A 20,918-nucleotide genomic window follows, 5' to 3' on the forward strand; every position below is an offset into this window, starting at 1 on the left:
CAAGCTTAATTTGGAATCAGATGGCCGGGTCTGAAAAATGTCCCAGCGTATTATTATTATTATTATTTTGTATTTTTTTTATATCTCCCTTTTAACAGGGGTAACTTAACTATCACGCGGGCCATGACCAAGCGTGATAGGTTTGTTAAATATTAGATTGACAATGGTGATGTGAGGAACTTTCGTGTAAGACGTGTAGTGTTCAGTATGACTGCTTTTTGTAAAAGTACGAGAGTGGACTTGGACATTTGTAGAATATTAAGATTAGTCTTGAGTTTTTTTGGGATAACGCCTGTACTAGAGAGAATGATTGGTAAAATTTTCACCGTGTTTATTAACCATTGTTTTTTAATTTCATTAGCCAATTCTATGTATTTTATTACTTTTTCATTGTGTGTACTGAGTAGTTTGTGTGTGTTACATACTGCAATATCGACTATATAAACTATTTTGTTGTTTTTATCTACCACTGTTAAATCCGGTCTATTGTAATGTATGGTTTGGTCGGTGATGATCGTTCGATCCTAGTAGATTTTATAATAATTATTTTCTAGACCTTTACAGGGTTGTTATTTATAGTAAGCTACTTTATTTTATTATTATTTGCTGACTCTAGGAAGGGGTGACAATGGTTGAAAAAATACGCCTAAATTTAGCAAATTATAAAAGAATATTTATACTATAATAATCGGTGAACTGATGTTCTCCTGAAAGAGAGAAACTGTGTAACAGTAACAGTAATAGCCTGTGAATGTCCCACTGCTGGGCTAAGAACTCCTCTCCTTCTTTGAGGAGAAATTTTGGAGCTTATTCCACCAAGCTGCTCCAATGCGGGTTGGAAACATCACGAGGAAACGTGTATGTGTCTAATTTCAGTGAATTGCAGGTTTCCCCACGATGTTTTCCTTCATCGACAAGTACGAGATGAATTATAAAAACAAATTTAAAGAAACTGTGTGGGACAAAATAGTATAGTGCACAAGTAAGAATACGCACAAGTAATATCATCATTCCCCATATGTTCTAAAATAAATTTTATTTATATTTCTTAAATCGTTAAAGGATCGTTGCTGAAAATTAGTTGAATAAGGATTTAAACAACAAACGAACATAGTTCTCATTTCAACTAAATATTAAACAAAAAACGACTAAACTGAACGTGGAACTGTTGACACACAGTTACAAATTCCGGCTCATTAAAAGTTTAGTTCGATGAAAGTAACGGAAGAAAGTTTACTGTCTAAAGTAATAAGTTTTTGTGAATAATGCGCAAAGTTCGCCGTCGGCACCGGTTTGAATTTGTTCAACCATTTTGCACCATTTTTAAGTTTTAATTAAAAAACACACAAATTAACGGTTACAACACATTATTTATTTATGCTTCTAGAAAATTTCTTGATTACATGAAAATGATACGACAGAACGTAATTCAGTTCATAGAACAAAATATTATAACGATCCTCGTGATCAGTGTCCAAGGCCAATCCGCAGGGCATAAGTGTATGCGCAAACACAGGTGCGCTTTCTATTCCATCTCTCTCATAATCCGATAGGACGGAAGCTCCAGGACTAGGCACTACTCCTGGTAGAGCAATTAAATACTTTTCAAGACACAGGAATATTCCACTGTACATATTTCGACCAGAATTTTTCGAGACTGTTTCGATAGAAGACCCCAATAACTTTTTATAGATCCGACCTGGCGTTTGAGCCAAGGACCTTGAGTACTGCAGCTTTATAAGCAAACCGCTAGCTTATGAGGTAGTCTTATATTAATAAATATAATTAGTGAAACAAGATTCAAATAAACACACCACTTTTTAGAATATTACGTAAGTTTTTAAGTATAATTACTGGGAATGAGATGTTAGTATATTTAAAGTTCGAATTTAATTCCAACGTTTTTTATATATAGCGTTTCCAAATGAAACACCTCTGATGCAATTTCATTTCTGCCACATTTACTTGGTCTGGTTTTTTATGTCATATTTACTGTATCAAAAGTCAAATTAAATGAATACTAAAAGCGCTTCAGATGTATTTTTTTAAATGATGTACATACATATAAGGTCTTTTCAAGTAACGCAATAATTTAGTGAATAAAACGAAAACAATTATATTTCAATCGCAATAGCAATGTCAGTCGGACTTGTCAAATGTAGACATTCAGAAGAATATAGAATTATAATTTTATACAATGAAAATAAACATTTTTATATTCGTTTTAATATTTTTAATAAATTTCACATTTTGCGAGAGCGTGTCTTATAGAAACTATACGTTGTACAATGTTGTACCAATTGAAAGATATCAATTAGTATTCCTGAAAAACTTAGAGCAACAGAAGTATATGAATGTAATTTTTTGGACGAGGCCGTTTAAAATGTACAATGATGTCCAAATACTCGTTGCTCCAAATGATTTGGATTTGTTTAAAGAAAGGTTACGACATTTCCAAATGAATGGGGTGATACTGACTAGTGATATACAAAAGTAAGTACGAAAATTATTGGTTATTTAGAATCTATAATTTACAATTTATAAATCATCAAAAGCCCACTACAAGCACATTTGCTTATAGTAATAATTGTGTTTAAAAATAAGAATAATAATTTAATTGACTTTATTTTAATAATGTTTATGGATTTTTACAAACATGAAAAACATACAACAAAAAAAATCAGTGATTTCCTTTCTAATTTAAAATAATTTCTAGGTTTTTTGATCATCAAAAAATTCGTAGTTATACACGCATGCAGATAGATACATTTGCTTGGGACGCTTATCACAATTTAGAAGGGGTCTATCAATGGATGACAGATATTACATCAAAATATTATGAAAAAGTAACATTAAAGACTGTTGGGAAATCAGCTGAAGGCAGAGAAATATTAGCGATTGAAATCAGAAATCCGAGAGCCAAATCAAAAGTTATAGTTGAAGGTGCTATCCATGGTAACGAATGGATAACAACTGAGTTTGTCACTTATCTTGCGTACAAACTTATACACGCCGACAAAACACTTAACTCGCGGTTGAAACAAGTCGCAAAGAGATATCACTGGTTTCTGATACCCGTTGCAAACCCTGATGGTTATAACTATAGCATGACAGTTGTAAGTATTGAATTATTGCAATTTATTTATTTATTTAAACAGACACATTATTATTATCAACTTAAATTATTAACAGTGAAAGGTAAATAAACCATAAGGTTAAACCTGTTTTATCTTACTTATTAAATTGCTTACGGATGTATAATTAATAAAAACTTACTTTATTTCACACTAAGATAAAAAGTTATAGAATATAAGTATAATTTATATTACTAAAGACGTCCTCAACGATAACAAATTATTTCTTTCAAGCAACCTATGGCAGAAGGTATATACGAGTGTGTAACACATATTCGTACATACATATAATATAATTATATATCTAGTTACAGTAGCTAATATTAATTACACATACTACATAATTTACTAAATTATTGTTAAAAGGATCGTCTGTGGCGTAAAAATAGAAGAGATCTCGGCAACGGAACGTTTGGTGTCGATTTAAATAGAAATTTCGACTACAATTTTTGCAGTAAGATTCCGCGCAATATTTAAAAAATATTTCAATATTTTTAAACAATACTTTGATTATCTATAATAACAAACTGATTGAAATCACTGTCTCAGATCACGGCGGAAGTAATAATCCTAACAATGAATATTATTGTGGACCGGAACCTTTTTCTGAACCTGAAAGCCGAGCTCTGTCTTATTTTATAGACAACAATAAAGCGAACCTGAACTATTATTTTGCTTTCCATTCATACGGACAGAAGATTATTATACCATATTCTGATAGAGTGAAGCATATAGAAAATTTTTCGGAAATGGTAAGCATTAATTATTATGATCATTCACTATTGGTTAAACCATTAAATTTGCAAAGTGAAGGTCGTAATTATAGTCAGTAAGTCTTATTATTAACTTTAAATATATTCTCGTTGTTTTTAAATCTCTTTTTGCCTTTATGACAAAATATCTCATAAAATACAGAGAAACAGAATCACTTAAAATACTAAGAGATTATAAATACAAGTAAGTGTTGAAACACGCTTATTTTATTCAAACATTGTGACGAAATGTCGCTTCGAAGAATAATGAAAGAAATAATTTTTTTTCATAAAAATATTTCGCAAGCATCTTTTTGTCTGTAATTTGAATACAGAGTAGCTTAGTAGGTCATGCTAAGCAAATATTAGATAGAAGAGCCAGTAGACATAAATAGGCTGTTGCTTCATGCAAAAGATTTATTTCAAGCAATGTTTGTCTTGAACGCTTCATATATACATAAGAGGTAGCGGATATTAATTCGATTATACCCATCTTGCAAATAGACTAAAACTATATTTGTTATAGTGAAAAGGTCTTATAATTTAATTTTAGTCTGACTATAAATATATAGTTAGCGAATATATAAAGCTACTCCAATTAAAATATATAAGACGAATACAAATTAAGGTCTTACAAAACCTATTAACAACTATTTTTATTCCAATAACACACAAATCATTTGTAGACTATAAAATTAATTTTATTTTATTGATGCTCATAACGAAATAATCCCATCCGCTTCCGCCCACGTCTTTTCTGCCTTGCGGTTAAATTCCGCAGGCCATAATTTACGGATGTTATTCATGATAGTTGACGTAGCCTTGCATATCGTAGTAATGCATCTTTGCTATTCGGCTTCCCTTAAGCCTTTCAAAGCCATTAAGCAAATAGGGGGACGTATGATATTTGTAGATACAATAATAATTTAGTGCCTGTCGTTGTTCTTGATATGAAAACAATATCGTCGATGGGATTATAAGCGAATTAAAATATTACACATAATAACATGACTGCCTCGTTGATATAGTGGCTTGATGTAAGGCCGCAGATCCGGAGGTCCTTGGTTTAATTTTCCTGGTCAGACCAATAAAAAGTAATTGGGTTTTTCTGTCAGAAAATTTTCAGTAGCAGCCCGGAGTCTGGAAGTTGGAAGTGTGTACACTCCTATGCCTTGGAAAGCACGTAAAACCGTTGCACCTGAACTCTTCCCGGTCGTGTCGAATTGCCGTCCCATCGGATTATGAGAGTTAGGGAATAGAGAGTGCACTCGTGTTTGCGCACACATTTGTGCACTATAATATCTCCTGCGTAGTTGGCTAATCTCTCTTGAGATTGGCCGCCGTGGCTGAATTCGGTCTGGAGGATATTATTTATTATTATATTACACATGATACAGTTAAACTATTTTCCAGTCCAAACTAATTTTGATTATAGTCACAGGATTATTTCCGAAAGTCACCACGTTTACTTAGTTTTTTTTGATCGAAAAATAATTCTGGCTGTAACGTATCAATTAATAAGACTGCTTACAAGAGCCACATTTTTATTTTTTATATTTATTTTATAATGGCCGACGAGATAATGGGTCATTTCATAGTAAGTTATCAATTTTCCCTATAGATAAACACTGTAAAAATTCAAAATCATTCCTAACACCATCTTTGCATCGCCTACCGTAGAATAAGAAATTTTATTACTTTTATTAAATGCTAAGCCAGATTTGCAAACTTAATTGATTCTATACAATATGATCGCAGCTTATATATCGTAAAATTATTGTTTCTCCGTCCAAAGAAGAATGAAAATCTAATCATTTTAATGTATATTTCATTAGAAATCACTAAATATTTGTTTCTGAATTTGTACCTGTAACTTATTTTTAATTTAATCAAGGTATATAAAAAAATTAATACAAGAAAATATTTTAAAAAAGAATTATTAATTTCCATTGCGAACAAAAAGTCCAAGTTAAGGAAATAAATCGAATTGTATCACAATTCAGATGCTTATGCAAACCGTAGACGCGCTCCAATGGAATATTCATGCGAGTTTTGAATTTCAAATCCCGTTTACAGGAAAATTATGGGAAACAAGCTATATTGAAAATGTATAAATTGAATGGCGTCAAATACGGCGTTGGAACTATTTACGACACGTACGGTGAGTGTGTGTGTGTGAAGTGAATAGCTTATGAGCTGCCATTGAAAATTCTGATGAAATGTTTTAACTTCTAATAGGATATAAAACATCTGGGGACAGCATATCGTGGGTGAAGAAAACATATCAAGTCAAGTAAGCAACTATTTATTACAATAATATAAGGGAACCTACTTTCTAAGCACTTTACTTGGTGGTAGGGCTTTTGGCAAGCTCGTCTGGGTAAGTACCACCCATTCATCATGTATACCGGCAGCAATGCTTAGTATTGTTATGTTCCGGTTTGAAGGGTGAGTGAACCAGTGTAACTACGGGCACACGGGACATAACGTCTTAGTTACCAAGGTTGGTGGCGCATTGGCGATGTAAGCGATGGTTAACATCTCTTACAAAACTAAAGTCTATGCGTGTTGATAACAATTTAAAACTAGCTCGCCCTCTTGACATTTGGCCTGCCTAACATAATAAAAAATACCCACTAAATTATCAAATCATCCACTAAATATATTTGTATTTAAGAATATAATATGAAAAGATTATATGGAAAATACCAATACGAACTGAAGCACAATGACCCTTGAGCGTATCTTATTAATATTAAACATGTATAGGAAATATTTGATACGTTTACAAAGTTATTTCTTAATGGTTCAATATATAGACTGGCCTTCTCAAGTAAAGTATTTTCCGTTCAAAACTCAGACTACCGCACAAATTGCGATCCTCTCAAGTTTTAACTCAAGTAACTCAATATTCATATAACAATGTACGTCTGCCGCACAGTTTGTTTATACCGCAATGTGTATCGTTTTTATTTTATTTCGAACTAGCTAATGACTATTACATCATCGCGAAAGTCAGTCTTACTACGATATATTTATAAAAAAAGGAATTTCGTGATCTTTTACTTTTTGTTTATAGTCCACGCTCGTTTTCTTAATAAACTTAATCAATATACAGACATATCGGCTTAAGCACACGATATCTACTATTAAATGTATAAAAGACGAATATAAAATTATATTACATAACGTTAGCTTTTTTCATTGTCATCCGATTTCAATGAAACAAAGCTTGTGTACGCGTGGCAACAAATCGAGTTTAATCTACGTTCTTGTGATAACAGCAATAAAATCTATTAAGTAATTTCGGAGATCAGCGTGTACAAACAGACAAACAAAAAAATGCATTTTCGTGTTCTTTTACTATTTTTTTCATCGCTCACGCTCTTTTTTTGATAAAATTATTCAATGTAAAGAAATGGTTTCTACGGCTTTATTATATATATAGATATATATGTTAGGTTAATTTTTATTTATCTATTGTATCCGTATACTTTTTAAGAGTATATTTTTTTCAATCAATAAACGAATTACTTATCATTTGTGCATCATTTTAATTGTATTAATTTCTATGAAAATTGTATTGAATGATTAAAAATATATTATCAAAACGAAACGAAAATTATTATAAAAGAGTTGAGTTTCTGAAGATACGTTCCGTATAAGTAAAGATGTAAATTTCGAACCAGTGATAGCTCCATATATGATGATTATATAAGACTTTTGAAATGCATATTCGAAAGAGCTCGGGACAGCCTATTTATATAACGTACATTGTGATGTTGTTATCGATAAAAAACTCAATTACAGCCTCATCCTTCGTTCCGATGGCGCGATTGTATCTGAATTGACAATTTCGATAATATCAAGCGTACCCAAGTACAATACAAAGCAAAATAATATACAAATTACTAAATTTTATTTACTGTTGGAGAGTTTAGTATTAATAATGTATCGTCATCGGGAGCCGTGATGTTCGACCAGGGTAAGCACCACTCAATATCCATATGCTCAATTTGTGTTTATAATTCGTGTTCGGTTGATGAAAATCTGTCAAGTTTATATACCAACCCGCATTCGAGCAGATTCCTGTACATCACACATGCTGTAGATCGCTGATACACTTTTTAACTAAGGCTTTACATCAGATTTTATAGTCAAGGAAAAGTCTGAAATCAATAAATAATAACGGTTTTTTAGCATTTACATTATCTAGTGTTGAGTAATATGTACAATACAGTACAGTAACAGTGGGATAAGGCCTCTTTTCCCTTTTTGAGCAGAGAAGGTTTTGAGCTTATTCCATCATGCTCCTCCAGTGCGGGTTGATAAAATAGACATGTGGCAGAATTTCAATTAAATTAGACACATGCAGGTTTGCTCACGATGTTTTCCTTCACCGTCAAGAAAGAGATGAATAAAAAACACAAATTAAGCACATGAAAATTCAGTGGTGCTTGTTTTAGCACGAAGCCACGATCTTCGGTTAAGATTCAGCTTTCTAACCACTTATCATCTAAACCATATTTATCAAAGTGAATTTGACATTTTAAATTTAATATTAGGTTGAGTTAAGTACATCATGAGCTGGTTTATTGAATCAATACATTTAACTTCGCAGATACTCTGTGGCGTTCATCCTCCGTGACAATGGTACATACGGGTATGCGCTACCACAAGAGAAAATTCAGCCGACTTGCAGGGAAATGCTCATTGGATTAGTGGAGTTAATGACGGTCCGACACAGATATGTTGGCAGAGAAATATTCAGCTCTGCTTCTCTTTTGACACCAGTCCATTTAATTTATTTTGATGTCTTTATTTTTATATATTTTATTAAACGTTTGATGTGTTTTTAAGTATTTTCTTCTCTCCAAGACATTGGTTATTTTGAAATTATATTTATTCGTTATAGTAATCATCTTTACTAGTATATAAAAATGCGATAATGAAGGTCTTTATTTGTTTGTTACGCTTAAATACTAAACCGATCATTGGAAATTGCATACACGTTGTCAAGGATACAGAAATATTTTATATAATTTACTTATTCTAGATTTGGTAAAGTGAGGCCTTACTACACGGTTTTAACTTTAATGTATGAAAAATTTGATGATTATTAGTTAAGTATTTAATGCTCCAAAGTATAATAAACAAGCTCACTTTTGCATTTATAATATTACTAAGCATGTAAGCATGTGGCGCATTGGCGATGTAAGTGATGGTTAACATTTCTTACAATTCCTATGTCTATGGGCATTGGTGACCACTTACGATCACGTGGCCCAAATGCTCGTCCGCCTACCTTAATTCCTAATACCTTAATTATTCAATAAAAAAAGGTAAGGTTTTATAATTTATAATGCTTGAAATATACTTATTACAAATTCAATACAATAAGAGGTCACATCAAATCAAGAAACATAATTTGCACTGGCTTAGTTGCGCAGGTATGAAAGCAGCTTTATATTCAATGTGCCTCGCCGCAGCTTCAGTTAGCTTAAATGTGTACTTTTACAATTTATCATAAAAAACGAAACACAATTATTTTACACATAATTTTTTTGGTATAAAGTTTCTTGTCGTCGATTAAAGATTCATTTTAAGGACACGTCACGCTGACAATTATCTTGTACAAGATGTGAAATCTCGACGGCTTAAAATATTAATACAAAATCATATTGTCATTTCAAATCGACTATGAAATTGATAACGGTTTACGTTTTCTTAATATTCATTAGCCTGTGTTGGTCAAAGAAATACTACAATCACTCATTATATAGGGGTATACCAGTGACGGAAAATCATTTAGATTTCTTCAATAATATAAGTAAAAATTATGATGTTTACTTTTGGAGATTACCAGGTCTCGTGTACAGACCTGTAGAATTCTTAGTACCTCCAGAAAAGAAGGCACAATTCATCAAAGAAGCTGCAATCAAGGGAATTTATTTGACAACCCTCATAGAAGATATCCAAAGGTAACTAACTCAATGTAATTCTCGAAACCCTTGCAAGTTCTGATGGTTTTTCTGAACCAGTTTTATATATTTTCATATTTATAAAACAAAGTGCCATGCCCCGTCTGTCTCTTTGTCTATTTGAACGCGATAAGCTCAAAAACTATAGAACGGATTTTCATACGGCTTTCATTAATAAACAGAGTGACTTATGATGAAGATTTATGTATATAATTATAGAAAAAAAAATGGTAGATAAATGTTGAAGATGTCGGAAAAATTAATCCTGGCGTGTGCCTCTTAAACCATTAGATAGATATGTATTGCGATCTTCTAGCGTACGTTACACACCTCTGGGGTGAAGCTATCGACAAGCATGGAGAATCGTTGGCTGTCAGCCTCGATATCTCCAAGGCTTTCGACAGGGTCTGGCACAGAAGTCTTCTCTCCAAGCTACCGGCATATGGTCTGCCTGCTCAGCTATGCACCTGGATTGCCAGCTTCCGACACAAGCGTAGCCTTCGTGTTTTAGTTGATGGTGCGCTTCACAATTCTATGTAGTGAATGCTGGGGTCCCCCAGGGATCTGTGCTATCTCCCACACTCTTTCTTTTCAGCATATCAATGATATGCTCTCTCTTGGAACATACATTGCTATGCAGACGATAGTACAGTGCATGGTGGATACCACGGACGCGCAGTGGCTGGGCGAGCGGAAATTGAGGAGAGGCGGAAGGATCTTGTCATTGAACTCGATAGGACGTTAGAGCTCATCGTCAAATGGGGCTCTAATAATCTTGTTGAGTTTAATGCCACGAAAACACAGGTATGCGCTCTCACGACGAAAAAGTCAGCATTTTCCCCTCTTACCTCCCTCTGTGGTACTCCGCTGGTGATGCAAAGCAAAATCGCCATGCTGGGGATTGACGTTCGCAGCGACCTTAGTCCAAGGGATTACATCGAGGCTGTTATAAAAACAGCTTCACGGAAACTCGGAGTTCTGAACAAGGTGCGGCGTTTTTTCACGCCACAACAACTGTGCCTGCTGTACAAAATACAGGTACGGTCTTGCGTGGAATATTGCTCGCACCTTTGGGATGGCTCCGCTAAGTACCTACTTGAGGCCTTGGACCGGTTGCAGCGACGTGCCGTATGCATTATTGGCGACTTAAAGGTCACAAACACCCTTGAACCTTTACAATTGCGTCGTAAGATAGCAGCACTGAGCGCTTTCTATCGACTGTATCATGGCGAGTGCTCTGAGGAATTATTCTCTCTAATTCCTGCTTCCCCCTTCCTTCTTAAGTCCATGCGAGCTGGTTCTCGATGTCACCGCCTAACTGTGACATCAATTCCATCGCGAACAAAGAAATTTGGCAACTCCTTTCTTTGTCGCACTTCCAAAAAATGGAATTCCTTACCAGCTCACGTGTTCCCCTCCTCTTACAACCCGGGTTCCTTCAAACGAGGCGTGAAGAGGCATCTTGCGGGCCGGCAAGGCGAAGGCGGCTAGTGCAGAACGTTTTTCCCGTCTGTACTGGCCGTCGTCGCGTTTGGACTCTACTACCACTTACCATCAGGTGGAGTAGAGTCAGTTGCCCTCCCGGCGAATATATAAAAAAAAAATAAAAACGTTCTATGTAGACCTTTATTCTGCCCGTGCGAAGCCGGGACGGATAGCTAGTGCGATAATAAAATCTGAAATCCAATACCTTTAAAGTTGCTTAAAATATTCAACTAGTTTTAAAAGGTTTTTCTTTTCAGCCGTTTATTATGCTATTAGCAATGGTTTTATATTATCCCAAGAGTATTATTTTTGTAAACCAAAATAATACGTACAATTCTTAATATATAGATTTTTTTTCAAATCAAGTAATTGTTGTTTTGACTTTGTTCTATTCTTCTTAAACTAATACATATTCTTTAAACTAATCATATTACTTTTTAGTATTTCTCAAGACAAATTTAAAACATGTATCATTTGTCACTAAGCAGTAAATGCTTTGCTTTTTTTTGTTATTTAATTTTTTTTTTGAATATTTTTGTTTTCTCTTATGTTATATTTAAAAATCAGTTTTCTTAGTCTAATTAGTGTAATTTAACTTGTTATTATAAACAAAGCCGTCTTTAAATGTTGTGCTACATAATTATATGTCTGTTACTACTGTTCACTCAAATGGTTGTTTTTTTAAAGCAATTTGTATATATATATATATATATATACAAAATACAAATAATAGTAGGTTCATAATAGTACTTTGTAACAGTATGGAATTAAATGTAAAACTACCAATAGAGGAAACCACAAAAATTGTTACTTTAATTTATTTGCGACCCAATTGATATAAATAAAGTAATTATTTATTTAACTTCTAGCGCATTCGATATGCAAACTGTTAAAACGTATATAAGACGTAACATGGACTCATTCGACTGGTCCAGCTATTTCCGATTGGATGATATTTATAATTGGATGCAGGATCTAAATAAACTTCATCCGAAATCAATGCAATTGATTAATATAGGGGAAACGAAGGAGAAACGTGATATTCTAGTAGCTCGGGTTGTACTGGATAAAAAGCCAAACAAGTAAAATTTTTGATTCAAATTGTATTTGTAAGTAACCAAAAAGAAGATCAAATTACAAATAGAAGATTTTTCCATGCTAATATTCGGAGCTGTGATTTTAAAAATGTTTACGACTAATTGCAAGTTACCAAAACGAAAATCAAATTACAATATATAATATAGATGATTATTTTCTTCTAATAATTCATTTTGTCAATTTGTTTATCCGGAGTAATCTTCGAAACGGGCTAAAATGTAATTTGGATTATTATAGTGCTCCCCATAACGACCGCTTTACTTTACGAGTATGACATAATAATCGATTGAGTCAAAAGTTTAAGCTTTAGCTTGTAGGTATTTTAACATTTTATATGTCATTATTATATACTTCGAAAATAGATTTTCATTCTCTTACACATCTAGTTACTTTGAAAGGCTATATTTAGATATAAAGTGTCCGTTTGATCTAGTAGCGTTATAAGGCTGCAAAAGTCGAATGCATGATTTGGAAAATAAAAAAATATTGCGTTTTCTGCCAAGACATTCTCAGTAGCAGTTGGAAGTACTTAATTCTTAAATAATCTCTCCCATTATAACGCCTTAATAAAATTCAGACCGAAGGTAATCGTCGAAGGCGGTATCCATGCCAGAGAATGGATTTCTATAGCCTTCGTCACGTATTTCCTGAATCAAATCGTGACAGCTAAAGAATCTAAGGATATGGCTTTGACGAAAATAGCTGAAACATACGAATGGTACTTTGTACCGGTGCTGAATCCTGATGGATATGAATACACACATCTTCAGGTAAGCAATAAATACCTTGTATAATTTTAATTTAAAATTGGAACGCAGATAATGAAATGGATGGATGGATGGATCACGATCACGCACACATATAAGAATTATTAACTATTCCATATATAAAAAGGGTGTTAACCATTGAAGCTGATATGGAAATGTAATGTCCTTTGTGCATTTAATTGGCTGGCTGACTCAGCATCAAATGACATTGATGACAATGATGTTTGTTGGTCCGTTTTTATGCAAGGCGGTTTACGTGGAATGGCATTTTTGTAAACTTTTTCTTAATTTTCGGATTATTACGACCTATACAATTGTCGTACCCCCGGTACAAACGCTAGAATAATACAGGAAATACGCAAAATATTAATTCATTTTGGAATCTAACGGTATAAAATACATAAGATAATTACTTTAAAATTTTTAAAATAAAATTAAGGATCAATAATACTTTTATTAATACATTAAGTTTCCTACTACAGGACCGGATGCATCGAAAGAATACAAACGATGTTGATATTAACAGAAATTTTGGTATTGCATTTGGAAGTAAGTTTATTTTTTATTTAAAATACGTAAGCAGATATTCAAATGGGCCACCTGATAGTAAGTGGTCACCGCCGCCCATAGACATTAGCACTATAAGAAACATTAACCCTTATATTGACAAAGCGTCACCAATTTTGGGAACTGAGAAGTTACGTCCATTAAATGTATTATAACAAGGTTTCAGGTTTGATTCTGACCCCATACCATTTATCTTACCTCTTAAAATAAACTTGATCATATTTGGAAAAGAATATATTAATATTAGTTATTGAAAATAGGCTATGAACTGTTGACCCGATTTTTGTCGAAACGGGGAGCTTCGTCAGAAAGGTAACGATGCCCACGCATAATAATAAAATAAGAGCCTTCGGGCTCTCTGAAACTCAAACTGGCTTATTAAAATTAGGTACAATAATATTTACTATGGACATAATAATTACATGAAATAAAACTATTCAAAATTTAATACAAGTACTTTTAAATTAAAAATTCACAAGAAATACTAAAAAATAATAAAATAGTATAGGTTTAGAAGGTATGTTTTTTAGAAAAGAATCGACTACTCTTTTTTCATACCTATTAAAATACAATAATTTATATATCTTCCTTCCTGAAAATTATTTTTACCGTCTATATGATAATCTGTTTTATATACCTCTGCTCATAAATGTTGTCCCTGTAAGAAGAATAACACTTATTTCACGACCAGTCACCACCCAGAGGATCAAAAATCATGTGTCCCTTGTGCCTGTAATTTGGTTAATTTTTCCTTAAAATGCAACACTATACCAGTATCAGTAGAATATACTTTTTTTTTTACTTAAGATTAATGGTAACCGTTACTGTTTCGCGTTGACAGCTGTTGGGGTGAGCAAAAATAAGAGTAGCGATGTATATTGCGGGCCGATTGCATTTTCTGAGGCTGAGAGTGTTGCTATGGGTAATTTCGTTAGAGAAAACAGTAAAAACCTTCAATATTATCTGGCGTTTCATTCGTATGGTCAGTACATGATTATACCTTATGCTTTCTCAATGAAACATCATGAAAACTTTGATGTAGTTGTAAGTATAAACTACTTTTACTGTTGTTTTTTTTATGTATTTATATGTTCACAGGTATGTACTACTTAAAGCTAATAACCGTTCGTTAATTATATCTCATGCTTCATCACAGTGATGGCTTTATATGGTTGCCATATAGGCTATAATCGATTATTTCTTATGTTATATTTCAATAACAATGATATCTACAGTTAAACAATCTTTTAAATCCAGCCGTCTACGCAAACTTTGTTATATTACGCAAGTGGTTACACAAAATAAAAAGTTGTGTCTCCGTTCTTTCGATCTCATTGTCCTATGAGACGGTAATCCGATATAGTAAGGTCAAGACTAACGGACATACTATCACAATTACACTGATCCGATTCAAATCCAGAACCTTGTGATCTGCAAGTATAATCTCGCCCAATTTTTAGCCTAACTTGACAACATTATGTAAGTATGTAATATGCATGCGTGTACTTTTACAAATCCATACAATTGCTTACACAAACACAATGTCCATTAAATAATTAATAGGAACAAGCTTATAAAGACAGTATTTCATGTCTATGTTGTTGTCCGTTAAGGAGTTCCTTCATCCCGAACTCATCCTGGACATATAATAAGGTCATAAAAATGCATTGCCATCGGAATTGATCAAAATATAAATTTCCACTCCGTAGGATGAAAGAAAGTCGTTCTAATTCAGCTTGCAAGATTAGAACTAAGCAATCTAACAAACATTAATAATGTCCTCTTGACCGCTTTCGGCCACAGCGGCCAATCTCAAGAGACATTAGCCAACTGCGCACGATATATTATAGTGCACAAGTGCGCAAACACAGGTGTACTCTCTGTTCCTTCACTCTCATAATCCGATCCGATGGCAAACCGACACGACCGGAAAGAGTTCAAGCGCAGGACCAACGGTTTTACGTGCTTTCCGAGGAACGGGAGTGTACACACTTCCAACTTCCAGACTCCTACAGGCTGCTACTGAGAATCTTCGACAAAAAAACGAATTAACTTTTTATTGGCTCGACCTAGGGATAGAACCCAGGACCTCGAGATCTGCGGCTTTATACATAGCTACTAGACTAACGAGGCAAACAACAAATTTTACAATTTAAATAAAAGCTTGAAAAAAAGAATCGAATGCTAATAATGGAAATTATAAAACGCCAACGAATTATATGTTGGAGTTTTGTGATATAATTTCATATAAAATCCAATGAGATTTTATTAAGGATACGTTTTATTCCTATCCTATTTATTAGAGAATTCGCAGATAATGAAACAGAAACGACTATGAAGACTATGAAGACTGTTATTGCGTCTGAATATGTCATTCAGACGCAATTACAGTATCCTTGTGATATTGTCCTGATTGCTTCGTTTCGTCTGATGACATCCTAAGTACTGGATTCAAATCCCGAATTAAGCCAATCAAATATATATAGTGTATTATAATCAATCCTCAAGAGCAGTTCGAAGATTCAAAGTTACCAGCGCTTACAGCCCCGTCCGCCGTAAAGCAGTTAAGATGTTGTTCCTGCGACAGAACTCTTCCCGGTCGTGTGCAAGTTTCCTAACGATGATTTCCTTCCTTAAATTATAAACACGAATTACTTACAATACTTGTCATACAGACGTAAAGCTATTTAATATGTTCTGCAGAGATATATGGGACAGCTTGCTGCTAATAGTTTATCTGAAAGATACGGAACGCATTATTCTGTTGGGACGGCTTATGACACAGTTGGTAAGGAAATTAATTTATTATTTTAAGTTTTATTTGAAGATATTATAGTCAGACTGACATAAACCTCCTGATGGTACGCGGTCATCACCGCACATATATATTAGCATTATAATAAATATTTTCTATTCGCTTATATCGTCAATGCTTCACCAAGCTTGGGAACGAAGATGTTACGTTTCATGTCTGTAGTTACACTGTCTCACTAACCCTTCAAACCAGAACACAACAATACCAAGTACTGTTTTGGCAGTAGAATATGTGGCGAGTTGATTATAACTACCCAGGCGCGTTTGCACAAGGCTGTACCACCGAGTTTATTTTAATAATCAACAAATAGCATAAATATAAAACGTTTTTACCCATCTTATATAAGGACATCTTACTAGTATTTTATAAATTTAGTTGACAGTTTCAGTTCTAAGTAATGAAAAAATGTTACATGCGGTTATAATATATATATGGAAAAATATTTCTTATGCTATTAAAAAAAAGGTACTAAATGGTGCAACAAGAATGTTGTCCGTTTAATGTGTATGAATCTAGTAGTGTACAAACTATTTTTTTATTATGTGGTATATTCGCTTAAGAATTTTACAACCTACTATCCAATTGATATCCTTTTTAAATGAACTCTTGCTATTGTATAATCTACACTTATATTATAAATGTGAAAGCCACGCCTATGTCTGTCTGTCACGCTTTTACAACTTAACCACCGATCCGAGCTTGCACCCCATGAAAGGACATGGGTTACTTTTTTATATCTAACACCTGAACCCACCCCCCCTTCTATGTGTATAATTCGTTAATTTTGTATTGCAGGTTATATAACTTCGGGCGTAAGCGGATGTTGGGTGAAAAAATCGTTTAAAGTTCCGTAAGTTAAATTCAAATGGTATTATTTTTTTTTTGTATTAAAATATTAATCACCGCATGACGTGCAGAGACATACTTCTAAATGATACATAATTAAATATCTTTTCATATTATGGCAGACTATATGCAAATATCTTCTTCTAAATGGCATAGAAATGATTTTGTGTGTGTGTCTGTGTGTGTGTGTGTGTGTGTGTGCAGCTTGATATATTTTTGAAATTCACTTAAAGTTAAAAGGTTACCGGTAAGGTTCCTGAATGAATTGACTATGTAAATAATTTTTCAATCGATTTGGCTAATATCTATAAACAACGATGTACAGTAACAGTAACAGCCTATTAATATACCACTGCTGGGCTGCGGCCTCCTCTCCCTTTTTGAGGTGAAGGTTTAGAGCTTTTTCCACCACGCTGCTCCAATGCGGGTTGGTAGAATACACTTGTGACATAATTTCGATGAAATTAGACACATGCAGGTTTCCTCACGATGTTTTCCTTTACCGTCAAGCACGAGATGAATTATAATCACAAATTAAGCACATGAAAATTCAGTGGTGCTTGCCCGGGTTTGAACCCACGATCATCGGTTAAGATTCACGCGTTCTAACCACTAGGCCATCTCGGCTTTTTTAAACAACGATGACTACGAACCAACGAGTGATCCAATTTCCGTATGTTCCTGTATTGAATAAATAAGGAAATAAAAACCACACACCAAAGTCAATTACCGAAAGTCTAATATGTGATTATTTAAACGTTTCAGGTACGTTTTGACATTCGAATTACGAGACGATGGTAAGCACGGCTTTGCGTTGCCTACAGATCAAATATTACCAACTTGTATGGAAACCATGGACGGTCTGATCACCTTACTTACCCCGAATCAGAAGCTGACGGACAATGAGAAGTTAAAGGGAAAGGGCGAGATGACCAAAATACTTGACGGTTTTGTTGTTATTTGGAATGTTTTGTTGTTTATTATAGTTCGTTTTGACTGATGTTTGGTTTTTATTTTATTAATATAGGATGTGAAAAATAGAAATGATATTTATTGGATAATTCTCGACTGTATGTTCATATATCCCAGATTGTTCTCCGAATCTGCTTAACGGATATAATAAAAAGAACTAATTTTGATTATGGAGTTAGTTGAAAATAAAAATAATATTAAAATATAAGTATAAGCTACCCGTCGCTTCTTCGCGCGGATAGAATTAACATACTACTACTACAAACTACTACATTAAATATTAATTTCGTAATACATATAATATTATAAAACTGACGGCCCGGTTGGCGTGGTTGGTAGATATTTGCCTTTCACGCCGAAGGTTGTGGGTTCGATTCCCATGTCTGTTTGTCCTGAGTCAGGGTGTAATTATCTATGTAAGTATGTATTTACAAAATGAAAAGTTGTGTATGTAGTATATAAGTTGTCTGGTTTCCATACTACAAGCTCTGCTTAGTTTGGGATCAGATGGCCGTGTGTGAATAATGTCCCAGGATATTATTATTATTACTGAATGTTGTCAACTAAGTAAGTATTATAAAACTTGAATCAATTACAATAAATGCTTACACATTGAGTTGAACATACAAATATTTCATTACTTTTGCGAATGATGCTAAACTGTTATTCATTCATTCTAGTATCCATTTTATATGTTAAATTATCTAATGGCTTCAAACTGCTATCACAATTTTACTATCCGGAGTATGAATGTGATTCCCTAAATAAGTATAGGTATTGGAGTTAAAAGTCAAATATATGTATAATAATAAAACTATTCAATTTATATCAACACAAAATAAACTTACCGTCTTTATGTTGTTTTTATAAAATATACTTCAAAATCTTTACTAATAAAGGGAGGCTTTTTTTGTAATGCCTTACCGAACCCGCTATTATTTATGGATAAATATTCACATTAAAGTATTTTCATATTGATTATATTTCTGTTTTGCCATCTAGTCTATTCAGATTTTAACTTATATAGTGTAGATACTTACCAGTTTATACAGTAATTACCTACATGTTCACCTATAATTGCTTTGAGCCTTCATAAATTTCACAATGAATAAAGTAATGACGTTATCAAGGGTGGTAACATGACTAATGATAGGAATAATCGTTTAGGCGTTACGACAAATCGCCTAATCACGTGATTCGACGCCATTTATTTTGACGTAACCAACCAATTTACGATGACCCCTCTCCGTCGCCGACCACTAACAAAAATGCTTAGCTAGATAGGAAGTGCATAGGAACTGCCGGATCAATTTATGTCGGAAGGTTTACCTGAACGCGTCTACTATAAGTCTAATTTACGTAATAGCTAATCGATTTTACGTTTTGTGGTGTAGCCATAAAGCTTATATTATCGTGTAGTCATTTTAATTACGGATTAGAGCGTTCGCTTATTATATTGTTGATAATTACTGCTATTAAATTGGATTTTTGATTTTTTTTAATAAATGTATTTTAATTTGATCATAATATTATGGAGGAAGAATCTTAATCAATATGATTTATTCTACTTTATTATGCCTGCTTAATATTATAAATGTGAGTTCGTATGTTTTAATATTAGTTGATCGATCACGCAAAAACTCCTGAATTGATTTAGATGAGTGGGTGTATGTTTCGCCAGCGGTGTAAAAAACCAGCGGTACTAAGGCAGATAGATTATATCCTAGCTTGATACATAGCCTACTTAACATCTCCTATTGATCCTGTATGCAGTGGTGATTGTGTAGCGCGAAGCAGTCAATTGCTAGTCTGCCTTCCCATTACAGTTTTTTTTTCCATTTAGTTTCCGCACTAATGCAAATAAAGACAAACGCTGAGCCCGTTAAGTTTAAAAATCACTCGAGAACGCTCGAGATTAAGCAGAAAATCTACAGATACAGCATAATTCTTGCCAACAGACGAGTGCCACTTCTGATCCACTACACTATTCTTTGTTCCACTCAAAACGCGTACAATGACGTTTAATTTCTCATTTAACCCAATTTCTAGTTTATGAACAATGAATAATTATAACAAGAATATTGCTGCAATGCAACGTAATAATTGGATTGCATTTATGTGCCTAGCGCTAAAACTGATTTATGACACGACAAGTTCACGAACGATACACACAAACACATATATATACATCAAACAAATATCCAGTTGACATAATTAATTTGCACATATGCGGACCCAAAATTTATGTTTAAAATGTTTAAAATAAACGCAAATATGATTCGGGGAAAATAGCTTAACGATGTGAAAAACAAGTAATGTTTATGTTTTTTTTAATTTATTTAATAGATAGGTGGATTGGACGGGTGGACCTGAGTAGACACCGCTCATATACATTGGCGATGTAAGTAATATTACTGGTGGTAGGGCTTTGTGCAAGCTCGTCTGGGTAGGTACCACCCACTCATCAGATATCCTACTGCAAAACAGCAGTACTTGGTATT

At 33.6% G+C, this 20,918-nt stretch overlaps 1 protein-coding gene across 1 annotated transcript; it reads left to right on the plus strand.

The window, feature by feature from the left end:
- Positions 1 to 2,383: 2,383 nt before the first annotated feature.
- Positions 2,384 to 20,442, plus strand: LOC126776152 (zinc carboxypeptidase A 1-like). The gene is made up of 15 exons (XM_050498453.1): positions 2,384 to 2,493; positions 2,717 to 3,116; positions 3,501 to 3,588; positions 3,684 to 3,886; positions 5,963 to 6,047; positions 6,125 to 6,179; positions 8,508 to 8,624; positions 9,574 to 9,867; positions 12,222 to 12,434; positions 13,028 to 13,220; positions 13,700 to 13,766; positions 14,626 to 14,828; positions 16,488 to 16,572; positions 17,395 to 17,449; positions 20,352 to 20,442. Exons 1-15 carry the CDS (start codon positions 2,384 to 2,386, stop codon positions 20,440 to 20,442), a joined length of 2,259 nt encoding a protein of 752 aa, XP_050354410.1.
- Positions 20,443 to 20,918: the final 476 nt, after the last annotated feature.

This window comes from Nymphalis io, chromosome 19, assembly GCF_905147045.1.
Source record: "Nymphalis io chromosome 19, ilAglIoxx1.1, whole genome shotgun sequence".
NCBI lineage: Eukaryota > Metazoa > Arthropoda > Insecta > Lepidoptera > Nymphalidae > Nymphalis > Nymphalis io.